The sequence below is a fragment of the Canis lupus genome, chromosome 9 (genome assembly GCF_048164855.1).
Source record: "Canis lupus baileyi chromosome 9, mCanLup2.hap1, whole genome shotgun sequence".
In the NCBI taxonomy this organism is placed as follows: Eukaryota; Metazoa; Chordata; class Mammalia; order Carnivora; family Canidae; genus Canis; species Canis lupus.
This window is the reverse complement of record NC_132846.1, coordinates 36311407-36331400: the sequence shown is the minus strand read 5'-3', so window position 1 is coordinate 36331400 and position 19994 is coordinate 36311407. Positions and strand designations below refer to the sequence as shown.

The following is a 19994-nucleotide window of genomic DNA, read 5'->3' as shown; positions in this document are numbered from 1 at the left end:
CTTTTCTAGCTTCCTAAGACAGAAGTTTAAGTTATTGACTTCTTTTTTTTTTTCTATCATAGGCGTTTACAGCCATACATGTTCCTCTAAGTATTATTTTGGCTCTACTCTCTGAATATTTATTTCATTTTCATTCATTTTGAAATATTTCTAAATTTCCCTTGTGATTTCTTCTTTGACCCATTGCTTATTTAGAAGTGTATGGATTAAATTTCACATATTTGTGAATTTGTAAATTTCCTGGTTATCTATTTCTAATTTTATTCCAAGTGGTTGGAGATGATCATGATAAATAACACCAAAAAAGACAATAGAGATGGATCTGGAGGGTATAATGTATGTGAAATAGGTCTGTCAGAGAAAGATACCATGTAATCTTACTCATATGTGGACTATAGAAGACAAAAGAGAAAAAGAGACAAACCTTAAAACTAACTCTTAACTATAGAGAACAAACTGAAAGAGATGAGAGGGGAGGTGGGTAGGGCAATAGAAGACATAGGAAAAGTGGATTAAGAATATACTTAATCGGGATCCCTGGGTGGCGCAGCGGTTTGGCGCCTGCCTTTGGCCCGGGGCACGATCCTGGAGACCCGGGATCGAATCCCACGTCGGGCTCCCAGTGCATGGAGCCTGCTTCTCCCTCTGCCTGTGTCTCTGCCTCTCTCTCTCTCTCTGTGACTATCATAAATAAATAAAAGTTAAAAAAAAATTTAAAAAAAAAGAATATACTTAATCATTATGAGCACTAAGTAATATATAGAATTGTTGAATCACTATATTATACACCTGAAACTAATATAACATTGAATGTTAACTACACTGAGATTTAGAAAGACAGATAATAGAAGCTGACCCATAGATAAGCTGGATATTGAAGTTAAAGTATTTTAAATAACTATTATAAATGTGTGAAAGAAAGTGGATAAAAAGATGGAGAATTTCAGCAGAGAAAAGCTATTTATAAAAGTAAAATGAAATGAACATTCTAGAACTGAAAAATAAAATTTCTGAAATTAAAATTTAGTTAGCTACATGTAATAGCTCTCTGGACACAGAAGGAGATAAAATTAGTGAATTCAGAGGTAGCTCAATAGGAAATATCCAAAATGGTAAAATAAATAAATAAATAAAGTATAAGAAACTTGTCAGAAGACTGAACCTATGAATAATTGAATTTCTAGGAAAGGAGAGAAATGGGGCAGAAGGAATATTTGAAGAAATATGGATGTGATTTTTTTTCAAAATTGATAAAGGCATCAATCAGTTTTTGATTTGAGAAGATCCATAGACACCAAAGTAAATATAACCTTATTGTAATCAAACTACATAAAACCAAAGCAAAAGATAGAAATCTTTAAAACAGCCATAAAAATAAGAAATATTACTTTCAAAGAAACAAAGGGATTAACTGCTGACTTTTCAACCAAAACTAGGACAATCAGTGGGATAAAATGTTTAAATTGCTGTAAGAAAAAAAATCTGCCAAATTAGAGCTCTTCGTGCAGTGAAACTACCATTCAAAAAATGAAAGGAAAATAAAGGTATTTTAAGACAAAAAAAAAAAAAAGCTGAGAGAGTTGGTTGCCAAGACCAGAATTGAAAGAAATAGTAAAAAAAATTCTTTGGGTTGAAAGAAAATGATCCCAGATGGAAATATGGTAGGGCGAGATGAAGAACATTGGAAAAAGCATATATGTGAAAAAATGTAAAATACTATCAACTTTTTTTTTTAATTTTTTATTTATTTATGATAGTCACAGAGAGAGAAAGAGAGGCAGAGACACAAGCAGAGGGAGAAGCAGGCTCCATGCACCGGGAGCCCGACGTGGGATTCCATCCCGGGTCTCCAGGATCGCGCCCTGGGCCAAAGGCAGGCGCCAAACCGCTGCGCCACCCAGGGATCCCTACTATCAACTTTTTAAAAACAAAATTATTATGTTGTTTGGTGTTTATAACAATTCTAGTTTAAAAGTGGCAGGCAGTAAATGGAGTTCACAATTGTAAGATTCTTTAATTGCATAGGAAATTATAAAAGTACTATATAAGATAGACTCCGGGAAGTTAAGGATGAATGTTATCATTGTAAGCTAATCACCAAAGTATTTAAAAAGGTGCAACCAGGGATGCCTGCGTGGCTCAGTGGTTGAGCGTTCTGCCTTCAGCTCAGGATGAGATCCCGGAGTTCTGGGTTCAAGTCCTGCATCAAGCTCCTGCATGGAGCCTGCTTTTCCTCCCTCTGCGTGTGTCTCTGCCCCCTCTCTGTGTCTCTCATGAATAAATAAATAAAATCTTTTAAAAAATAAAAATAAAAAGTGCAACTAAAAATTATTGTGGGAAATAAATGGATTAACAAAAATCATGCTTGCTTATTTTTAAAGAAAGGCAGAATAAAGGGGCAAAGAAGAAATGTAGTGAATAAGAAATAAATAGCAGGATGAGGACATAAATCCAGACATATCAATGATTATATTAAATGTAAATTGACTTGACACTCACCTTAAAGAAAACAAAGATTACTAGCCTGAATTAAAAACAAGACCCAAGAATATACTGTTTTTAAGAACATAAAAAGATACAGATAGTTTGAAAGTAAAGGATGGAAAAAGACTTACCATGTGAACACCAACCAAAAGAAAGCTGTTGTGTATATATCCATATCAGCCAAACTAAATTTTAAGTCAAGAGTGATACTAGAGATAAGGAGGATTATTTCATAATGATAAAAGGGTTAACTCAACAGTAAGACATGATAATTCTAAATTGATAAGACCCCGATATATATTAAGTTATATAAATTGACAGAATTGAAAGGAAAATAGAGCAATCAACATGAAAGTAAGATGTTGGATATACTTATTTCAATATCTGGCAGACATACAGCCAAAAAATTAGTAGGGAGGTAGATTATTTGAATAATACTGTTAATCAATGTGACCATATGGACATTTATAGAACACCCTTAAAACTTTAGAATATATATTCATCTCCAATTCACACATATATCAAAATAAATCATATTCAGGACGCCTGGGTGGCTCAGGTCATGAATTTGGGGTCGGGAGATGGAGCCCTGAGTCGGGCTCCAAGTTCAGTGCTTTTCTCCCTCTCCCGTTGCCCCTCCCCCTGCTCTCTATCTCTCCCAGATAAATAAATAAATCTTTTAAAACAAATAGGTCATACTCCAGACTCCAAAACAAGTCTTGACAGGTTTCAGTGGATTAAAATTGTACAGTTTGTTGTCTGACTACGGGTGAATTAAACTGAAAATAAACAATAGGATAGTTAGAAAAAATCCTCAGGAGTTTATGATTCTATATAATCAATGGACCAGAGAAAAAAAATAACAGTGACTGTTAGAAAATATTTCGAACTGGACAATAATATGAACATAATGTATCAAAACTTGTAAGTTGCCACTAAAACAGTGCTTAGAGGGAATTTTATACTTTTAAATGAATATGAATATATTAGAAAAGAAGAAAGGCTGAAAATAATCTAAGCTTCTATTTTGTGGAGCTAATGAAAGAAAAACAAAAAGTAAAAGAAGGAAATAACAATAATAGTAATAGAATGAAATAGTATATACAAAGATATACAAAAGAGAAAAAACAAAAGAAAAATTTTATTCTTTAAAATTCATTCATAATAGTGATCAACCTCCAATAAGATGATCAAGAAATCAAGAGAAAAATTAAAACATAAAAGTTACCAATATGACAAATGAAAAAGCAGACATGGCTACAGTTCCTTCAGATTATAAAAACAGGAATGCCTGGGTGGCTCAGCAGTTGAGCATCTGCCTTCAGCTCAGGGCATGATCCTGGGGTTCTGAGATCAAGTCCCGCTCCAGGCGAGGAGCCTGCTGCTCCCTCTGCCTATGTCTCTGCATCTCTCTCTGTGTCTCTCATAAATAAATAAATAAATAAAATCTTTTTTAAAAATTATAAAAACATAAAATTATGATGTAAATAATTTATACCAATAAATTTGACAACATATTTAAAATAGATGAATCGATTTGAGGAAAATAAAACTTAAATAAAATTGACATAAGCAGAAGTTAAAAATCAGAATAATCCCATATATATTAAGGAAATCTATAATTTAAAGACATCTCACAAAGAAAACTAGGTCTAGAAGGGTTCACTGGTGAATTCTTCCAAACATTGCAAAAAGAAATAATACCACCTTACATAACGTCTTTCAGAAAATACAGGGGGAAGTAATACTCTTCAGCCTGTTTTGCGAGGCCAGCATAACCCTAATACAAAAATTTAAGCATATTACAAGAAAAGAAAGGAAGAGGACAGATCTCATGAATATAGATAGATAGAAGTCTACACAAATCATTAGGTAAATTGACTCGAAATTGAGTAGCAATATATAAAAAGAATGTCACATCAGAGCCATATGGGATATATTGGAGGAATACAAGGCTGGTTTAACATTCAAAATTCAATCCATGTTATTTATGTATTAACTGAATTAAGGATAAAATCCCTGTGATCATTTCAATAGCTTCATTAGAAGCATCTGATAGAATTCAATAACTGTTCATGGCAAAAACTCTCAAAAAACTAGGGATAGAAAGCATTTGCCTTAATCTGATAAAAGACAGCTAAAATATTCACAAGCAACATCATATTTAATGGGTCAAATTTTGAGTATACTTTTCCCCTAAATCCAAGAATAAGACAAAAGAATATATACCCTTTACCACTTCTACTCAACATTGTATGTGGAATTCAGTGCAGTTAAGTTAAAGAAATAAAAGTATAAAGATTGGAAGGAAGAAATAACACTATATCTATTCAGAGAAGATATGATTAGATACATAGAAAATTCAAAAGAATCCCCAATTAAAATTAATAAGTGAGTTTATTAGCAAGATCATTATCCAAAAATCTATTACCTTGGTATAGTCTTTTACATCTCTACTTTTAACTTCACTGTGTCAGTATGTTTAAGAACTTTCTTTTATTAATAGCCTTTAGCTAGATTTTTTTCATCCAATCTAAGTGTTTCCATCTTTTTGGTTGACAGTATTTGAATATATTTAGATGTTTTCTAATACTTTATTTTATGCTTTCTATTTACTAGTTCTTTATTTTGCTTCTCATTTTTTCCTTTCCTGACTTCAATTTAATTTATTAATTACCTTGTTTATACATTTTATTCATGTAGAAGTGATATGTTCTAGTTATTTCTAGCAGTGACCCTTAAAGGTTTAACCCACAAATTTGACTTTTCATAGTCTAAAATTAAGTTCTCAAAAAAAGTAATATCTCTAATATTCTGAATAGTACTAGGACATTAGGATGCTCTTACTTTTATCACTCCTTCCTACCTTATGTTCTATTTTTGTCTACTACTTTAATTTCTCCTTTCTTTTATAACCCCTCAAATTAGCCATTACAAATTTTTACACTTAGCATTCTTTCATGCATTTCCCTTCTTTCTTCTGAGTTCAGTTTTCTTCTGCCAAAAGTGCCAACCTTGGTTGCTTTTTCTGCAGGGTTTGTGGTTAGGAAATTCTCTCGTTCCTTACATTTGAATATACCTAGATTAGTCTCGCTGGGTACAGAATTCTAGATGCCAGCTATTTTCCCTCACTACTTTGAGGACATTATTCCATTGTCTTCTGGCTTCAGTTAATGAAAAGACTGCAGCTGGTCCAAGTTGTCTTTTACTTATGCCTACTTTTGAGATTTCCTCTTGTCTTTGATGCCCTGCTTAGTTTCACTATGATGTAGGTCAGGGTATTGATTTCCTCCTGTCTTGCTCACGGCTAAAATGTATGTCTTTTAACGATTCTGGAAAATCCTAAGCCAAATTTGGATAAATTACTCAACTTCTCAAGATGTTATTCCTCTCCTTGAAACTCTGCAGTGTTTTCTTCATTTACTGACGGTATTATTACTTGGATCTGTCTCACTGTCCCCTGCATCTGTCTGTGATTAAGTTTCCATATCTTAAGCCAGGAAAGCCCTGTCATGCAAACTGGTGATCCTCTCTCTTTTTTTGTTCATAATGCAGCTTTATGACCATCTATTCTCTGAAGTCTTTCCTGAAGCCTCTTCTTCCCCCCAGTCATTGTGTATCCACTCTTTCCTGCTCATACACCTGTCAGTTGATTGCATTTATCTATTTATGTGTAAATCCCCACTCCCCCACCCTACTAAACTCAAGTTTCTAGTGGGCAATTCCTTTTGTATTTATAGAATCAGGCACTTAGTTTGGGCTTCATAAATGTTTGCACATTGAATGGATGAATGAATCAATAAAAAGAAGGTAAACACCATCTAACTCATAGGGATCTTGTAACAACTAAATATATACCATATGAGAAAGTACCTGGTAAATAAAAAGTGATAATCTGTTGTTTAAATTGAAGGCAATTTATGCATTATTTTGGTGCAGTGGATTATGTACCAAATTGGTTGTTACTTTACTTTTCTTTATTCCATATGGCATAAAGCAGAGTTCTGGGTGTTCTTTGATCATAATGAAGTACTTTTTTGGTTTTGTGCCTTTTCTTCCAATTGCTATACTTCCCAGAGCATTAAAAACACACACAAAAAACAAGGAGTTCTATGAGCTTAATATAATTTACCAGCTATTACATTCTGTCCTGAAACTCAGTGCATTTGTAAATGCTCTTCTCCCATTTAGCCTAATGGCTTTCTCCTTTTTTTTTTTTTGTTTGGCGTCTGCTCTAATTTTACCTTATGAGATAGACCTTTGCTGACCCTCCTCATAAAATAGTAAGCTTTCACCCCACCCCATTCTCTATCCCCTTTACCTGCTTTATTTCCCTCTGTACACCTGTCCACAAGTGAAATATACATTTGCCTCTTTTATTATTATCTGCCCATCCTACTAGCATATAAGCTTCTTAAAAATAGCAATTTTGCTTTTTGCCTAGAATGGTATCTAGAATACAGTAGGTGCTCTGTAAATGTTTATCGAATACATGTATCAATATAGGTGTCACTGATTCTCATCAGTAAAATCCCGGGGCTACAAAAAAACAGACGCCATACAGCCACTCTGGGCATGGTAGTCTTTAACATTTCTCTGAGATGAGATTTCAAAACTTGACTATTTTGTTTTTCCTTAGAACGGAATGCCTACAGCATGATTTCATCCTGAAAACTAAAGACATCACTTCCTCTCCTGGCAGGCACCTAAACCAAGTTCTGAGCTGGCTGTGTACAAAGCCCGTCTGTTCTCTCCTGGTTTAAAGACAGTGGCAGTTCCTGCCCGCTTTTAGCAAGCTTTATTTTGCTTTCTGTTTTCTTTCACCACTCAAGGACAATTTACATATCTTTTCTACCCATTTTATCATTTTGATCTTGGCAAGAGCTTTCAATTAATACTGTGTGGCGACTTGTGCAAAGAAAGTGCCCACTTTAGCATGTCTTCAAGAAATAAATCATTTCATAGAAACAGAAATCTAAAGCTATACTTCATTTGTGTAATTCATTTCTCATTATGAGAGAAAGGTGATAAATACTTCCTGAAGGCCACATAACTAACTTTTGTAAGTAGGTCTAATGCCCAGAACCCCCTCCTCCAATTCTCAGTCAAGTTCTTCACACTTTTCTGCCCGATTTTTCTTTAATAAATTCATTTATGTTTCTTCTACCACCTATGCCTTAACTGAAAGCCCCCCAGTTCTTATTTCATGGGTGTGGGATCTCTGTGGCATCAGACCCCTTACCACAACCTTCAACTATCAAACTGCTGTCTTGACTATCGGGGCATCATCAAGCTTTTTTGTCTTCAGATTCAGCATGGCTAAAAGGAATGTGGTCTTTCAGTGAAGCTGACATTCCAAGGTCAGCTCTGTGGCCAATGTACATGTGTGGCCCGAGACATCTGACGTAGCTCCCCACCACCTGAGGGAGAGCCGGCCTCCGCCTGTTCTCCCTTGCCAGGGATGTCCTGCCCTAGCCTGCTGCCCAGTACTGACTGTCAGGTTAGCAATGAACAGTGGCTCTGGTAAAGTGGTAGACACTTAATACTCACCACTAAGGCTAACTGGAGGGCACCTTCTGGACCCAGGGCTGATGACCGCGGCTATCATTGGACTGGCAGTGCCTCCTAGTGGCCGAGGTGCCAAAGGTCTTCAGCTCAAAAGTAGCCAGCATAGGCAGCCCACATGGCAAACCCTTCCTTCTGAATTTCGTCCCCACCTGTTTTTAGTTTGTCCTGCCCTACTTCACAGTGAGGATTCAGTGCTGGTAGGATCATCAGATCTTTTTAAGTATTTTTTGACTGAATTCCCAAACATGACCATGTTGATGAAAAAAAAATTCGGAGTGGGGCTGGAAATATACATATACAAATAAAAATACATGTATGTATGTACATATATATACATATACACACACACAATCAACTAGAGCACATCAGTTTGAAAAGTACTTTGTAATAACTCTATTCCTTCCTGTCAGCCCCCTGGTAGCTCTGATACCCCTTCCTCTTGGAGACTTCAGCTCAGAAGTGCCAAATCATCCTCCTGATCTTTCTTATTAAACTTCCTTAGTAATTTCAGTTACGTTACAGAGCTATGGAGAGAGGCTCGGTTTCTCTAGAAGCTTGCATCCTAAAAAGAATATGCATGATCCCAAAGATCACATTTTAAAGTGTATGCTGCTCATAAAATGAAAGATAAATCATAGCTAGAAGCATAACCTTGAGACTACGGTCTTTAAGTCCTTCCTGCTGCAGGATGTGCAAATGTAGATTTGGGTCTGGCAAGGAACCTCTCTGGGAACTGTGGAAGAATCGTGAAGGCTCCATTTCTCCTTGAGGGAGAGACAGAAATGCTGTGTAACCGCTAATGTCATGCCACAGCAAATAAAATGGGAACTCCTCCTTCTGTATGCCCCTGTGGTTCCAAAGGTGTCCTCTGGCCCCATGTTAGATTTTGTCTTCCTGAGGGTACCTTCACCAGGACTGTCTTTCCCAGACAATACCCAAACTCCTGTCCTTTCTGTGTGCTATCTCTACGTTTTCCTCATCAAAATGCACCTATCCCCTGTCCATTCATTCTCTCAAGGCCTTGATGTATAATCTGATAAAGAATTTCATGGCCAAATTTAAATAGGTCACCACCCACTGTTCTTCTCCTCCCATTGACATCTGCATTGTAACGGGGGACTTGAATCTCTTGACTCATGGGGTTTGGAAACTAACTTTGTATCTCCCAAATGATACACACAGCCCACCTCCATCTGCCCCCAACAGTCGATCCCAAAGATGATGCTATTGAGGCAAAATACCCTTTGCTTCCCCGAGTTCTGTTTGGATGTCCCCACAACTGACCTCTCGCAGTGTCAGTGCAGTGACCAAGAACTATCTGTGCAGGAGTCCCAGGGCTTTGAACCTGAGCCTACAGCCACCTCATTCTGATAGATACTTATTCATTCAAACCACAAAGTGAGCTGGAGAAGACAGGCCGCAGGAGAAACACACAAGACCTACTGAGCAGCAACAGGATGTCTTTCCAGTGATTGTGGCTTGCCAACAAAGGTTTTGGATAGCCTAGAACATTCCAGAAAGAGGGAGAGATCTGGCAATTGCCTGGAAGATGCCAGGCAATTAAAATAAATAGGGTCTGGGGGCATCTGGATGGCTCAGTGGTTGAGCACTGGCCTTTGGCTCAGGGCCTGATCCTGGAGTCCCGGGATCGAGCCCCCAGCGGGCTCCCCAGAGGGAGCCTGCTTCTCCCTCTGCCTGTGTCTCTCATGAATAGATAAATATTTTTTTTTATTTAATGTTTCCAAATAAGTCGGGGCCAGAATGTAAAGAAATGGGGAAGAGAGAGGTGAGTGAGCAATGGGGACAATTAGAGGGGGGCATTCTGCTGGAAGTCTGCCATATGTAGTGCCATCACCTGCGTCTCTTACCCTACAGGTTTCTCGGGTGTCTAAGAAATTTCTAGAATACGCTCCCTGTGTCAAGAACTCCCAGGAACAGCCCAAGCGCCGCACCCTGACCCTCTCCCTTGGCCCTTCTCGCACACCTCGCGCGTCGCCTGTGCCGCCCAGGGCAGCCCCTCCCGCCCCCCGCCCCCCGCCCCCAGGCCGGCCGGCGGGCCCAGCGGGCGCTCGGGCGTCGAGCGGCGGCCGCAGCCCCGTGCGCACGGGCAGCCCCGGGGCCGCGCCGCGCTGATTCGCTGCCGCGGAGACTGCGGCGCTCGCGACGCGCCCGCCCCTCGCCGCGCGCCGGCTGGTGCAGCCTGTCAGTCTGCAGCCGCGCGGCCACCGCGAGCCCTGCCGCTGCAGCCGGGGCGCCGACCTGAGCGCCCGCTCCGCGCCCCCGAGGACAGCGCCGGCCACCCCGACGCCCGCACCATGCAGGCCACGGCCGATTCCACCAAGATGGACTGTGTGTGGAGCAACTGGAAAAGTCAGGGTATTCTCTTTATTTCGGTAGTGCATGCCTGCGGTGCACGGGAAGCCCGGGACCCGGACTCGCCATTGTGCAGCATTTCACCTGTGGGACCTCTGCATGCTTCATACCCGAGAGATTTTTGTTGCGGGGCGCGGGGGGAGAAGGGGGGCAGAGTAAACTTGTCATGTCAAAAATCAAAATGGATGGTGTTTGGATTCTTTTTCTTTTTCCTTTCCTTTTTTTTTTTTTTTTTAACCCCCCACCCCCAACCCCTTTGTTTTCTTGTTGTAATGCTAGAAATTTAAATAACGCATCAGTTGCCTCCTCCCGGAGCTCTTTTGGGATCCGTTGATCATTCAGTACCTGTTTAATCTCTTCTCATCCCCGGAGTTAAAAATGCTTTCTTATTGTTCCATGCATCCCAGTGCGTTTGATTTCTGCGGAAAGGTTGGAATCTCCTGGTAGAGCCATTAAGTGAGAGGGCTCTAGTGCATCCTTTTAAGAGGACACACCCATTTCAGGGTTGTTATTTGTGGTCACACAAAGGAGCCTGGAAATGCAGACTAGCTCTCGAGAAATCCTGAAAAATATGATGGCGTAGCCACCTATCAGGATGGTTCACTTTGAGATATTTCAGGGGTTTTGTCTGGCGTGGGGGTAACCTGTAACTCCTATTTATTAATAGTGGGTATCCGTGGAGCAAATGGAGGGGGCATAAAAAGCGGTGCGGAGTGCCCCCCGGTATAACAGATTTATTTTGAAACAGTCCGTATTAGCACTGGGTGTGGCCACCCTCCAGCCTCGCTTGGATCGCTTTTCAGCCATTTTTATTCAGCCTCACACTTCACACATCCATCTCTCCTTTGTTACATTAAGATTCTCTCTTTCACCTTGCTCGGCTTGAGATTATGAGGAGAAAGGGAGAATTTGGAAGAATGCAAAGGTGTGTGGTAAACTCGGGTGTTTGTAAGATGAAATGTCTTTCAATGTTTAACAAATAAGGTTCTGAAGAAGGTGCATTTGACTGAACCTGAAGGGTCCCCGCATCCCCCAGGGGACCAAAAATAGTCTGGAGCAGAAGCGGAGTTTTTTTTTCAGCCTGGCATCTTCCCCTTGTCATTTTATGTCACAAAGAGTAGACTGGCTTTTCATCTCTAGGGACCACATAGGATTTTTCTTCAGTAAATGTTTTAAGCTAAGGCAGAAGTAAACATGAACCTCAGAATTAAGAACACATTTGCTCTGTCTCTTATTCGTGGGTTTGGGTGGCGGTGACAGAAAATAGAACAGTTGAGTTGAAATCATGTGGGTCTTCTGGAGATACAACTGTGAAAAGTAAATAAATGAGCCTAATAAATGTAAAAGCAAGGAAATAAGAAATGTATGGCAGTTTAAGGGCATAATTGTAGAGAATGATGACACAACATGAAATCGCATGTTTTATCCAGAAGGCAGTTGTGAAAATGCTTGGTGACGTTTCGTTCTTATGTGTTAGACTCATCAGTTTATTTGATATACACACTTCACAAACAACTATGGCTTGATATACAGCAAGTTTAGTTGAACGCAAAGACATTTAAAAAAAGTTGGTTTTTAGACTGTGATTCTGGGTTTCTTCTATTCTTACCAAAAGTAGATGCCAAAACATGGCAGATTTTCTGTTTTATTTGCATAAGACACTATTTCATTTCAATCCCATGTGTTTTGCCTCAGTTGATTTTCTCACTGCAGGGGTTAAAAAGATGCATGGCTGTTTATAACCAGACAATAACACAAATGTCATCATTTGTCTATTGAAGACAATCATTTTCATTTTCAGTCTCCAGCTACTTGTGAAGATTAATGCAAGATCGTTGAAGGTCTTTTACACTCCATGACCTTTGGTCGTCTTCAGTACCACTGATTTCCTTTTGTCAGATAGAACAAAGCCATTATCTTGAAAATTGACTAATAACTGGGTGGGTGGGTTTATAGGCATGAAAGAGAAATAGTAAGAAGTAAATTATTCCTTTCTCTTTCCACTAAGGGAACTTTTCATTTAAACAAAATCTATAATAAGATTTTTGTTTGGCATTTTCAATGTATCTTCTTTACTTTGGTTCCCTCATTATCATAAACAGCTGTTCTTAACACTAGCTACACATTAGTATCACCTGGGGAGCTTTTAAAAACACAAAGGATGCCTGGGCCCCACCCCTAGAGGTTCTGATTCAATTGGGTCAGGTATCAGTATTTTTTTAAAAAGATCCTCAAGTGAGTTTAACACAGAATCAGGGTTGAAGCCACTGGTGTGTAATGATTCTTAATGAGACCAGTCTGTAGCCCAGCAGAGCAGGGTCCGGTGGACAAATGTTGAAGTGGGTGTGATCTAGGCAGCTTTGAATGCGGTGGCACGAGGCAGTGTAACATTCTTGAGAATGTCCTCCAGAAGGATTACAGGTGAAAGTTTTGCCTGGGGAAGCAAGGGGAATAAAGAAAGTGAGATTCAGGTTTTCTCCATATTATTAAACATCCCATGGAGAGGCTGCAGCCCATTGACTATTTCATGAAGACTCTACCGGAAGTAATACAATTGTCATAAGAACTATAGCACACATGCAAAAGGAACCTTATATTTACTTTATTAATATATAAGATTTCAGCTAGAGATAGGAGCATTTGAAGAGAGACTAAAGTCCGCATTATACCAGTACAAAGAGTCTGTAATACATTATAGAACATTAACACACTAACGCATGCATTACAAAGATTCTACTTCCAGTTGAAAAAAAATGATACCAATATTGGTTAATAAACCAAAGCCCACCCAACTCAGTGAAAAAGCAGAATAAAACAGTAACTGATAAAACACCTATATAGCTAGTAATGTTACAGATCACAATAATACTAATATTTTGGGAGCACTTTTGCTGAATGTTTTACTTGCATCATTGCATATAATCCTCACAAATCCTGTGATGTGTAAATTTTATTATCTCATTTTGTAAGTGATAAGCTGAGGCCTCCACCAAGACACATGGCTAGTAATGCCAGGAGAGGCTAGATTCAAGCCTAGGCTGTCTGACCACAGAACCCCTCTCTTCTCACTGCTTTACCATCTGCCGCAATGGTAGATCATAACTATCTCGGTCATTTTTCTAAGAATATGAATTATGTAGGTAATGGTGATTGTATTGGCTTAATAACCCCTCACATTTATGTAGTTTTTATTTTGCCAAATGTCTTCTCACGGAGCTTTTCAATTTACTCTTAGACATCATGAGGCTTAAAGAGGTTAAGTGATTTATCCAAGGTTTTTGATAAGTGGTGAACTGATTAGTGAAAAGGTGCCTGCTTCAAATCCAGAACTCTTCCCACAACAGCACTACACATCTTTTACTCATGCTGAGTTATAGAGTGAACTTCCATTGACCTCTGCCGAGATATTTTTAACATAGTTTCTTCCTTTACATGTAGCAAAATTTGTGAGTGAGTTAGTGATCTTGATCAACCTATGCCATTGTTGTCATCCTCACCATCATCATCAATTCATCATCCCAAATTCTCCGCAAATATTGGCTATGTCACAGTAGCTATCCTAAACTCTTGCTACATGTGTATTTAAGCTTTCATGAGATGATTATCTTACTCCAATTTAAAGAGGGGGAAACTGAAGGTTTTTGAGGCAGAGGGGGCCAGGAATTTGCCTAGGACTTAACTGGGTCCCAAACATAAGGCAAAGTCTATGCTTTTAATGACTTTATCATACTGCCTAAATCCAAATAGTATGGTAGCCAGGGAACAAAGCTTGAGCAAAAGCATTCATTCATACCATTCTATTTGAGCGCCAAAGATAGATACCACTGTACTTGACAAATTTACCTGACAGGATGCTTGGTAGACTAGGTTGATGCTTATCACGTATTTGGGGCCACTGGTCCACTCCCACTTAACTGTGTTGCAGCATTCTGTAGTTACAGCTTTCCCAGTGTGGAAAATATCAATGAAGGGTGAAACCGTTTCCGGAGAATATAACTTAAAAGTATTTCTGGTGTTTTACAAAATAGAATATTTTACACCAGTGCTCTGTGGAACAACTGTTTATGGTGGTCCATTCTGAAAAGTGCTAGTTGTAAAACAGCCAACATCCTAGAATACACAGGAAAAAAATGTCTGTTTCAGTGGCAGAAATGGAAAGAAATGCTAGTATTACGAAGTTGGCATTTGGTAAAGATAATACTTATATAAAGGCAGGCCAGTACAACCTTTTATCACACACCTTTTATTTAGATTCAATCTCATTAAAATACTGTACAAATATAACATAAGTACTACACTTGCAAACTCCCTCTCTGGAGATTCTAATGAGATCCAGTGGGGAAACTGGCTTAGCTGAGGATCTGGGTTTTTTGTTTTTGTTTTTTGTTTTTGTTTTTTTAGAGAAAATGAGAGAGTGCTTGAGCATGAGTAGGGAGGAGATGTGTGGGGGGCAATGGGGAGTGGCAGAGGGAGAATCGTAAGCAGATACCATACTGAGCATGGAGCCCCAGTATGGGGCTCTATATTAGGACCCTGAGATCATGACCTGAGCCGAAATCAAGAATCAGGCACTTAACAACTGAGCCACCCAGGTGCTCCTGGGACTTTTTTTTTTTTTTTTAATGAAAGACAACTCTCATTATACAGATAATATACCAAATACAAGTAGTTATGACTCCATTGAAAAAAGAAACTCTACTTTTTCACAATGCATGATTATTTTCAAGAGAATCTTTGTAAGGGAACATTCCAAAGTTTAGGGAGACAATAATGGCTTTATTCTTTTTCTAAAAGATACATACACATTATGTAAATTTCCATTTGTTCAGAGAGGTTCAAATGAAAGCCACAAATCGCCCAAAGTCCTACCACCTAGAGTTAATCAGCATTAATATTTGCTGAATATTGTCCATTATCTCCATGCCATGTAATGTGAAGCTAGAGGACTCAGTTGGCAACAAAAACAGCTTTTATAAAACAAGATTGTATATGTCTCAAAAAGTATTTGAAGTAATTTAATGGAAGAAACTGACATGAAACTGCAATTGCTGAACTTCAGATACGTTTCTTTACTGTATGAGCTATTTCTTCCTAAAATTAAGAAAAAGTCTATGATAAACATCAATAGATCAGGATAATTTTTTTACTTTCATGCTTTGGTTTTAGACTATACAAATGGACTCTCTGCAGGGTCTAACTTTTTTTTCTTAAAGATCCATCATGGGTGAGAAAGGTTGACAAAAATGATAATCTAAATCCACATCTTCAAATCTATGATTTTTCTTAGATTTCCATGAATTTTTATTTCATTTAAAAACCCAATAATATTCCTGGGGGATCCCTGGGTGGCTCAGCGGTTTGGCGCCTGCCTTTGGCCCAGGGCGCGATCCTGGAGTCCTGGGATCGAGTCCGTGTCTGGCTCCCGGCATGGAGCCTGCTTCTCCCTCCTCCTGTGTCTCTGCCCCCCCCCCCCCTCTCTCTTTCATGGATAAAAATAAATAAATAAATATCTTTTTAAAAAAACAATAATATTCCTGATACTATATGATTAAATCATTAGGATTATGATAGATCCCTATTGCATCCTAATGAAAAGGCCCTTCCTTCTTATTTTGAAAAGGTTTCTCTCTTTCCCTTTTTCTACCTCTCCCTCTCTCCTTTGCTTTCTCTCCCTTTCCCTGACTCCTTCTCTCCCATTTCCTCTTTATATTTGAAATTATATTTCTTATTCAATTCTCTTTCATCTCTAGGCTAGTTAATATATTTGGGAACAGAATCTGTGAAGTAATTGATGTATTTTAAATTACCTTATAGTAGAATTAAATGTTAAAATTCACTGAATCCAGCAAACAAAAGCTAATGTAGGTGGATAACTTCCAGAATATCACCTCTCTTTTTGGAAATAATTAAATGTACATCACCACAAAATTTCCCATCCTTCTCAACCTGATCTCCTAAGGTGTGTACACATTTGGCCATGTATTAATATTTACATATTGTTACCTTTCCAATTCTTATGAAAGTACACACAACCATTCAAAAAAATGATTGCCTTATAATTAAACTCAAAGTTTGAAAGCTAAGAATTTGACATTAATAATTCTTTGAAATCTTTTACCTAGATGACAATTAATAATTACACTAAAACCTTGGTCATTGTAAATGTATTTCAAATTTGTAGCATATATTTTTAAATAAGATAAGAAATTTGGGGATCCCTGGGTGGCGCAGCGGTTTGGCGCCTGTCTTTGGCCCAGGGCGCGATCCTGGAGACCCGGGATCGAATCCCACATCGGGCTCCCGGTGCATGGAGCCTGCTTCTCCCTCTGCCTGTGTCTCTGCCTCTCTCTCTCTCTCTGTGACTATCATAAATAAATAAAAATTAAAAAAATAATAAATTTGTGGGGCACCTGGGTCGCTCAGTTGATTGAGCATCTACCTCTTGATTTCAGCTCAGATCATGATCTCAGAGTGGTGAGATCAAGCCTTGTGTAGAGCTTCACACTTGGCATGGAGTCTGCTTGAGATTCTCTCTCTCCCTCTCCTTTTGCCCCTCTCCCTGCTCATGCATGCTCCCTCTCCCTCTCTAAAATAAATACATACATAAAATCTTTATAAAATAAAAAGAAATGTGTTAGAAGTTTTAGAACTTTGCAGTATAGAGTTCTATGTTCTCCAAATATGTTTAAGCTATATTTTTAAGTTAAATCTAAGTAAGGTTGCCTTATAATTCAAGCATTACTTACAAGCTCTTTGCCCAAACTGATGTTAATTTTGAAGATATGAAAAGTACAAATGCAACAAGTTTTAATTTTTAGACTTTATTACAGCTCTATCCATTAAGCAATTAACATGTCTTGCTTTCAAAAACATTTTACCAAACTGCAGACCCAATATTATTATGATGGACTACCACCAACCAAACCAAATGAACAGTTTTTTATTTTGATCAAGCCAGAAAGCTTAAAAAACAGAAATCACATAAGGAGATCCATTGTTTAATGCTTTGCACATCTTTATGTGTGTTTCCCTCAGCCACCATGTGCCTGAAGCCTATCTCTCTTTCCATATGGCCATCTCTACCTTTGATGCCAGTGCCCTGTGGAGACCCCTCCAAATGAGCCCACTTGCTAAAAGATTTAGCAGGAGCAGCTGGCCACACTGTCTTAGATACTGGGCCCTGCTGTTTCATTTCCTGGCCTGGTCCCCCCTTTCAAGGTGACCACTGGCCTAAGCCCCATTGCGTTAATTTCATAGCACAGAGAGAATGCAGTCCCCAGTGGTTAGAACTAGCATGTGGATTAAATGCTGTGCTCTTTTTCTGTCCATACAGAACACCAGGTATAATGGATCTCCTCCTTCAAAATATCCACAGAATTATATAAACATCTAGAGATAAGAGTGTTGGCATTTTTTCTTGACAGTCATATTGGCTGCATTCAAGTGGTGAGAAGGAAGGCCTGGAAAATGTATTGTAAATGTATTCATCTGAAGGTGAATCTTATTGCAGGGAATCACTGCAGATGTCTTACGAACAAAATTCCCTTCCAGCAGCCCCACCCCACCCCCAGCCAAACCTGGGCTCAGGGCCCCTGGATTAACATTTAAAGTTTAAATTTATGTAGGAGATTGTTTCATGGTAAAGGAAACTCATGGAGTAGTTGACTAGGAGATGTCATCTTTGTGCATGTTTATAGTTTTGTTTTTTATTACATCGATTCCCATCATGTTTCTCCAGTTTGGTGACAAAATGAGGGAAAATGAAGGTACAGAAAGCTGCTACTGTTTCCTCTTGTTAACGTTCTTGTGGTGATATTTTGTTGGCCCCCTGAAAATCAGAGAAACTGGCCATCATTGCTTTGGACGCTGGGCTGTAAAGAACGGAGGTTTTTCAAGCCTCTCATTCTTTTCAGAAGTTAGTCAAGTATTGTAGTCAATTAGTGGAAGCTTGCTGAAAAGTAAGCTAGAGTCAACAGCATATCATTTTTCAGCAATCTTTTTGATGAAACACTGGTGTTATATATAAAAACAAGATTTTCTCACTTGGCCTTTTATGAAGTAGCCTTCACTGGTCACATAGCAAGTGGTACAATGCTGCCTGAGATCTCTACTGGACCAAAATGAAATATAAGTAAATACTTCTAGGAATATGGTGCAATAATGCAAATGATCATGCACAGTTTATTCCCATTTCATATTATCCACCTGTACTACATTTTGCCTTGTAATAAAATATGAATAATTGCACCACTGTCTTTCACTTCGTACATTTTTCTGAATACTGCTCCACTATTGGATCATATAATTGAATACATTTAAAATTATTTCCTAGGGCACCTAGGTGGCTCAGTGATTGAGTGTCTGCCTTTGGCTCAGGTTGTGATCCTAGTGTCCTGGGATCGAATCCCATATCGGGCTCCCCGTGGGGAGCCTGCTTCTCCCTCTGCCTGTGTCTCTGCCTCTCTGTCTGTGTCTCTCATGAAAAAATAAATAAAATCTTTTTTAAAAATAAAATGTTTTCCTAAACCAAAATAATCTGGACAGCAGCAAAGGGCTTTCTGTCTAGAAATTTTACGTAGCATTTCATTTCTAGTTAGCTATTAAATCAAACCTTGGATCACTTCTATTTTTCTTTACTGTCCTTGATTGGATTATGGAAATAAGGGTAGCAGTGATTTCTGCATTTGAAATCAGCATTCTTCAAGTCTGCCAAATCTGCCAGGTCAGCCTTGACTGAGTTAGTTCCAGGTGAGCCCCAGGCAGGCTCCCACCTGTGGTCTGGATACTGTGATGAGATCACCAAACCCAGTCCATTTTTGCAATTTATAGGGCGCACTGATCTCTCATTTAATGCCAATGGGTTGTTCCTTGGTTTTTAGCAAAATAACTTCAGTTTTTATAATTGGCAAAGCAGTAGTAATTTACCTGCCTTTGTGAGGATGCTTAGCGAGTATATACTCCGGTGTCTAAGGTCTCAGATGACTTTTCTGCATTAGAAGGATATTAAAGGAAGAGAAATCTGTCTATATTTTGTTGTACCCAAAGACTACTGGGGTTAATTTATTGCAGTTATGGAGTTACTTATATTTTTGTACTTGGGTTTTAAGGAAACTTTATTCAAATATCCATTTTTCTGGATAAGCTACTATAAAGCTTCCTACACAAGTTTACATCACTCTGAGCAAAATTAAAATGTGAAAAATCATCATTTACACAGCAGATTGGAACACAGAAATTCTTCTCTCTTCTCTGATCACACTTTACCACTTCCTACCCTTCCCACTGAATCATCGTGGGCCATTTGCTGTCACTCTGACCACACACAGCCATTGCCATTCTCCCAGCCCATGAGCTCCCAACAGTATTGGCTGTCTGTCATTCCCAGCCTGAGCCCAAGTTGTTCATTTTGACTCTGTCCTCTTGGATCTTCGACTCCTCTAACTGTGATGCTTGTGCAAGTTCATGGCCCTGGCTCACTCAGCTCCTCTGTCTACTTCTTGGAAAACCAAGCCCCTAACCCTATTGACTGGATCCACTAGAGATCCTTGACTTTAACCAAACCCTCCTTA

General features: G+C 38.8%; 1 protein-coding gene across 3 annotated transcripts in view; it reads left to right on the top strand.

Moving 5' to 3' along the window:
• Positions 1–19994, top strand: part of RTN1 (reticulon 1) — a 215301-nt gene that overhangs the window by 179985 nt on the left and 15322 nt on the right. Inside the window, exon 1 of one of the 3 annotated variants that reach the window (XM_072838795.1) lies at positions 10256–10428. The exons of the other annotated variants lie outside the window; for them this stretch is intronic. Coding sequence (XP_072694896.1) covers positions 10368–10428 — 61 coding nt within the window. The 5' untranslated portion in view covers positions 10256–10367. Of the gene's footprint in view, positions 1–10255; positions 10429–19994 lie in introns of those variants that run through there. 3 annotated transcript variants of the gene reach the window in all.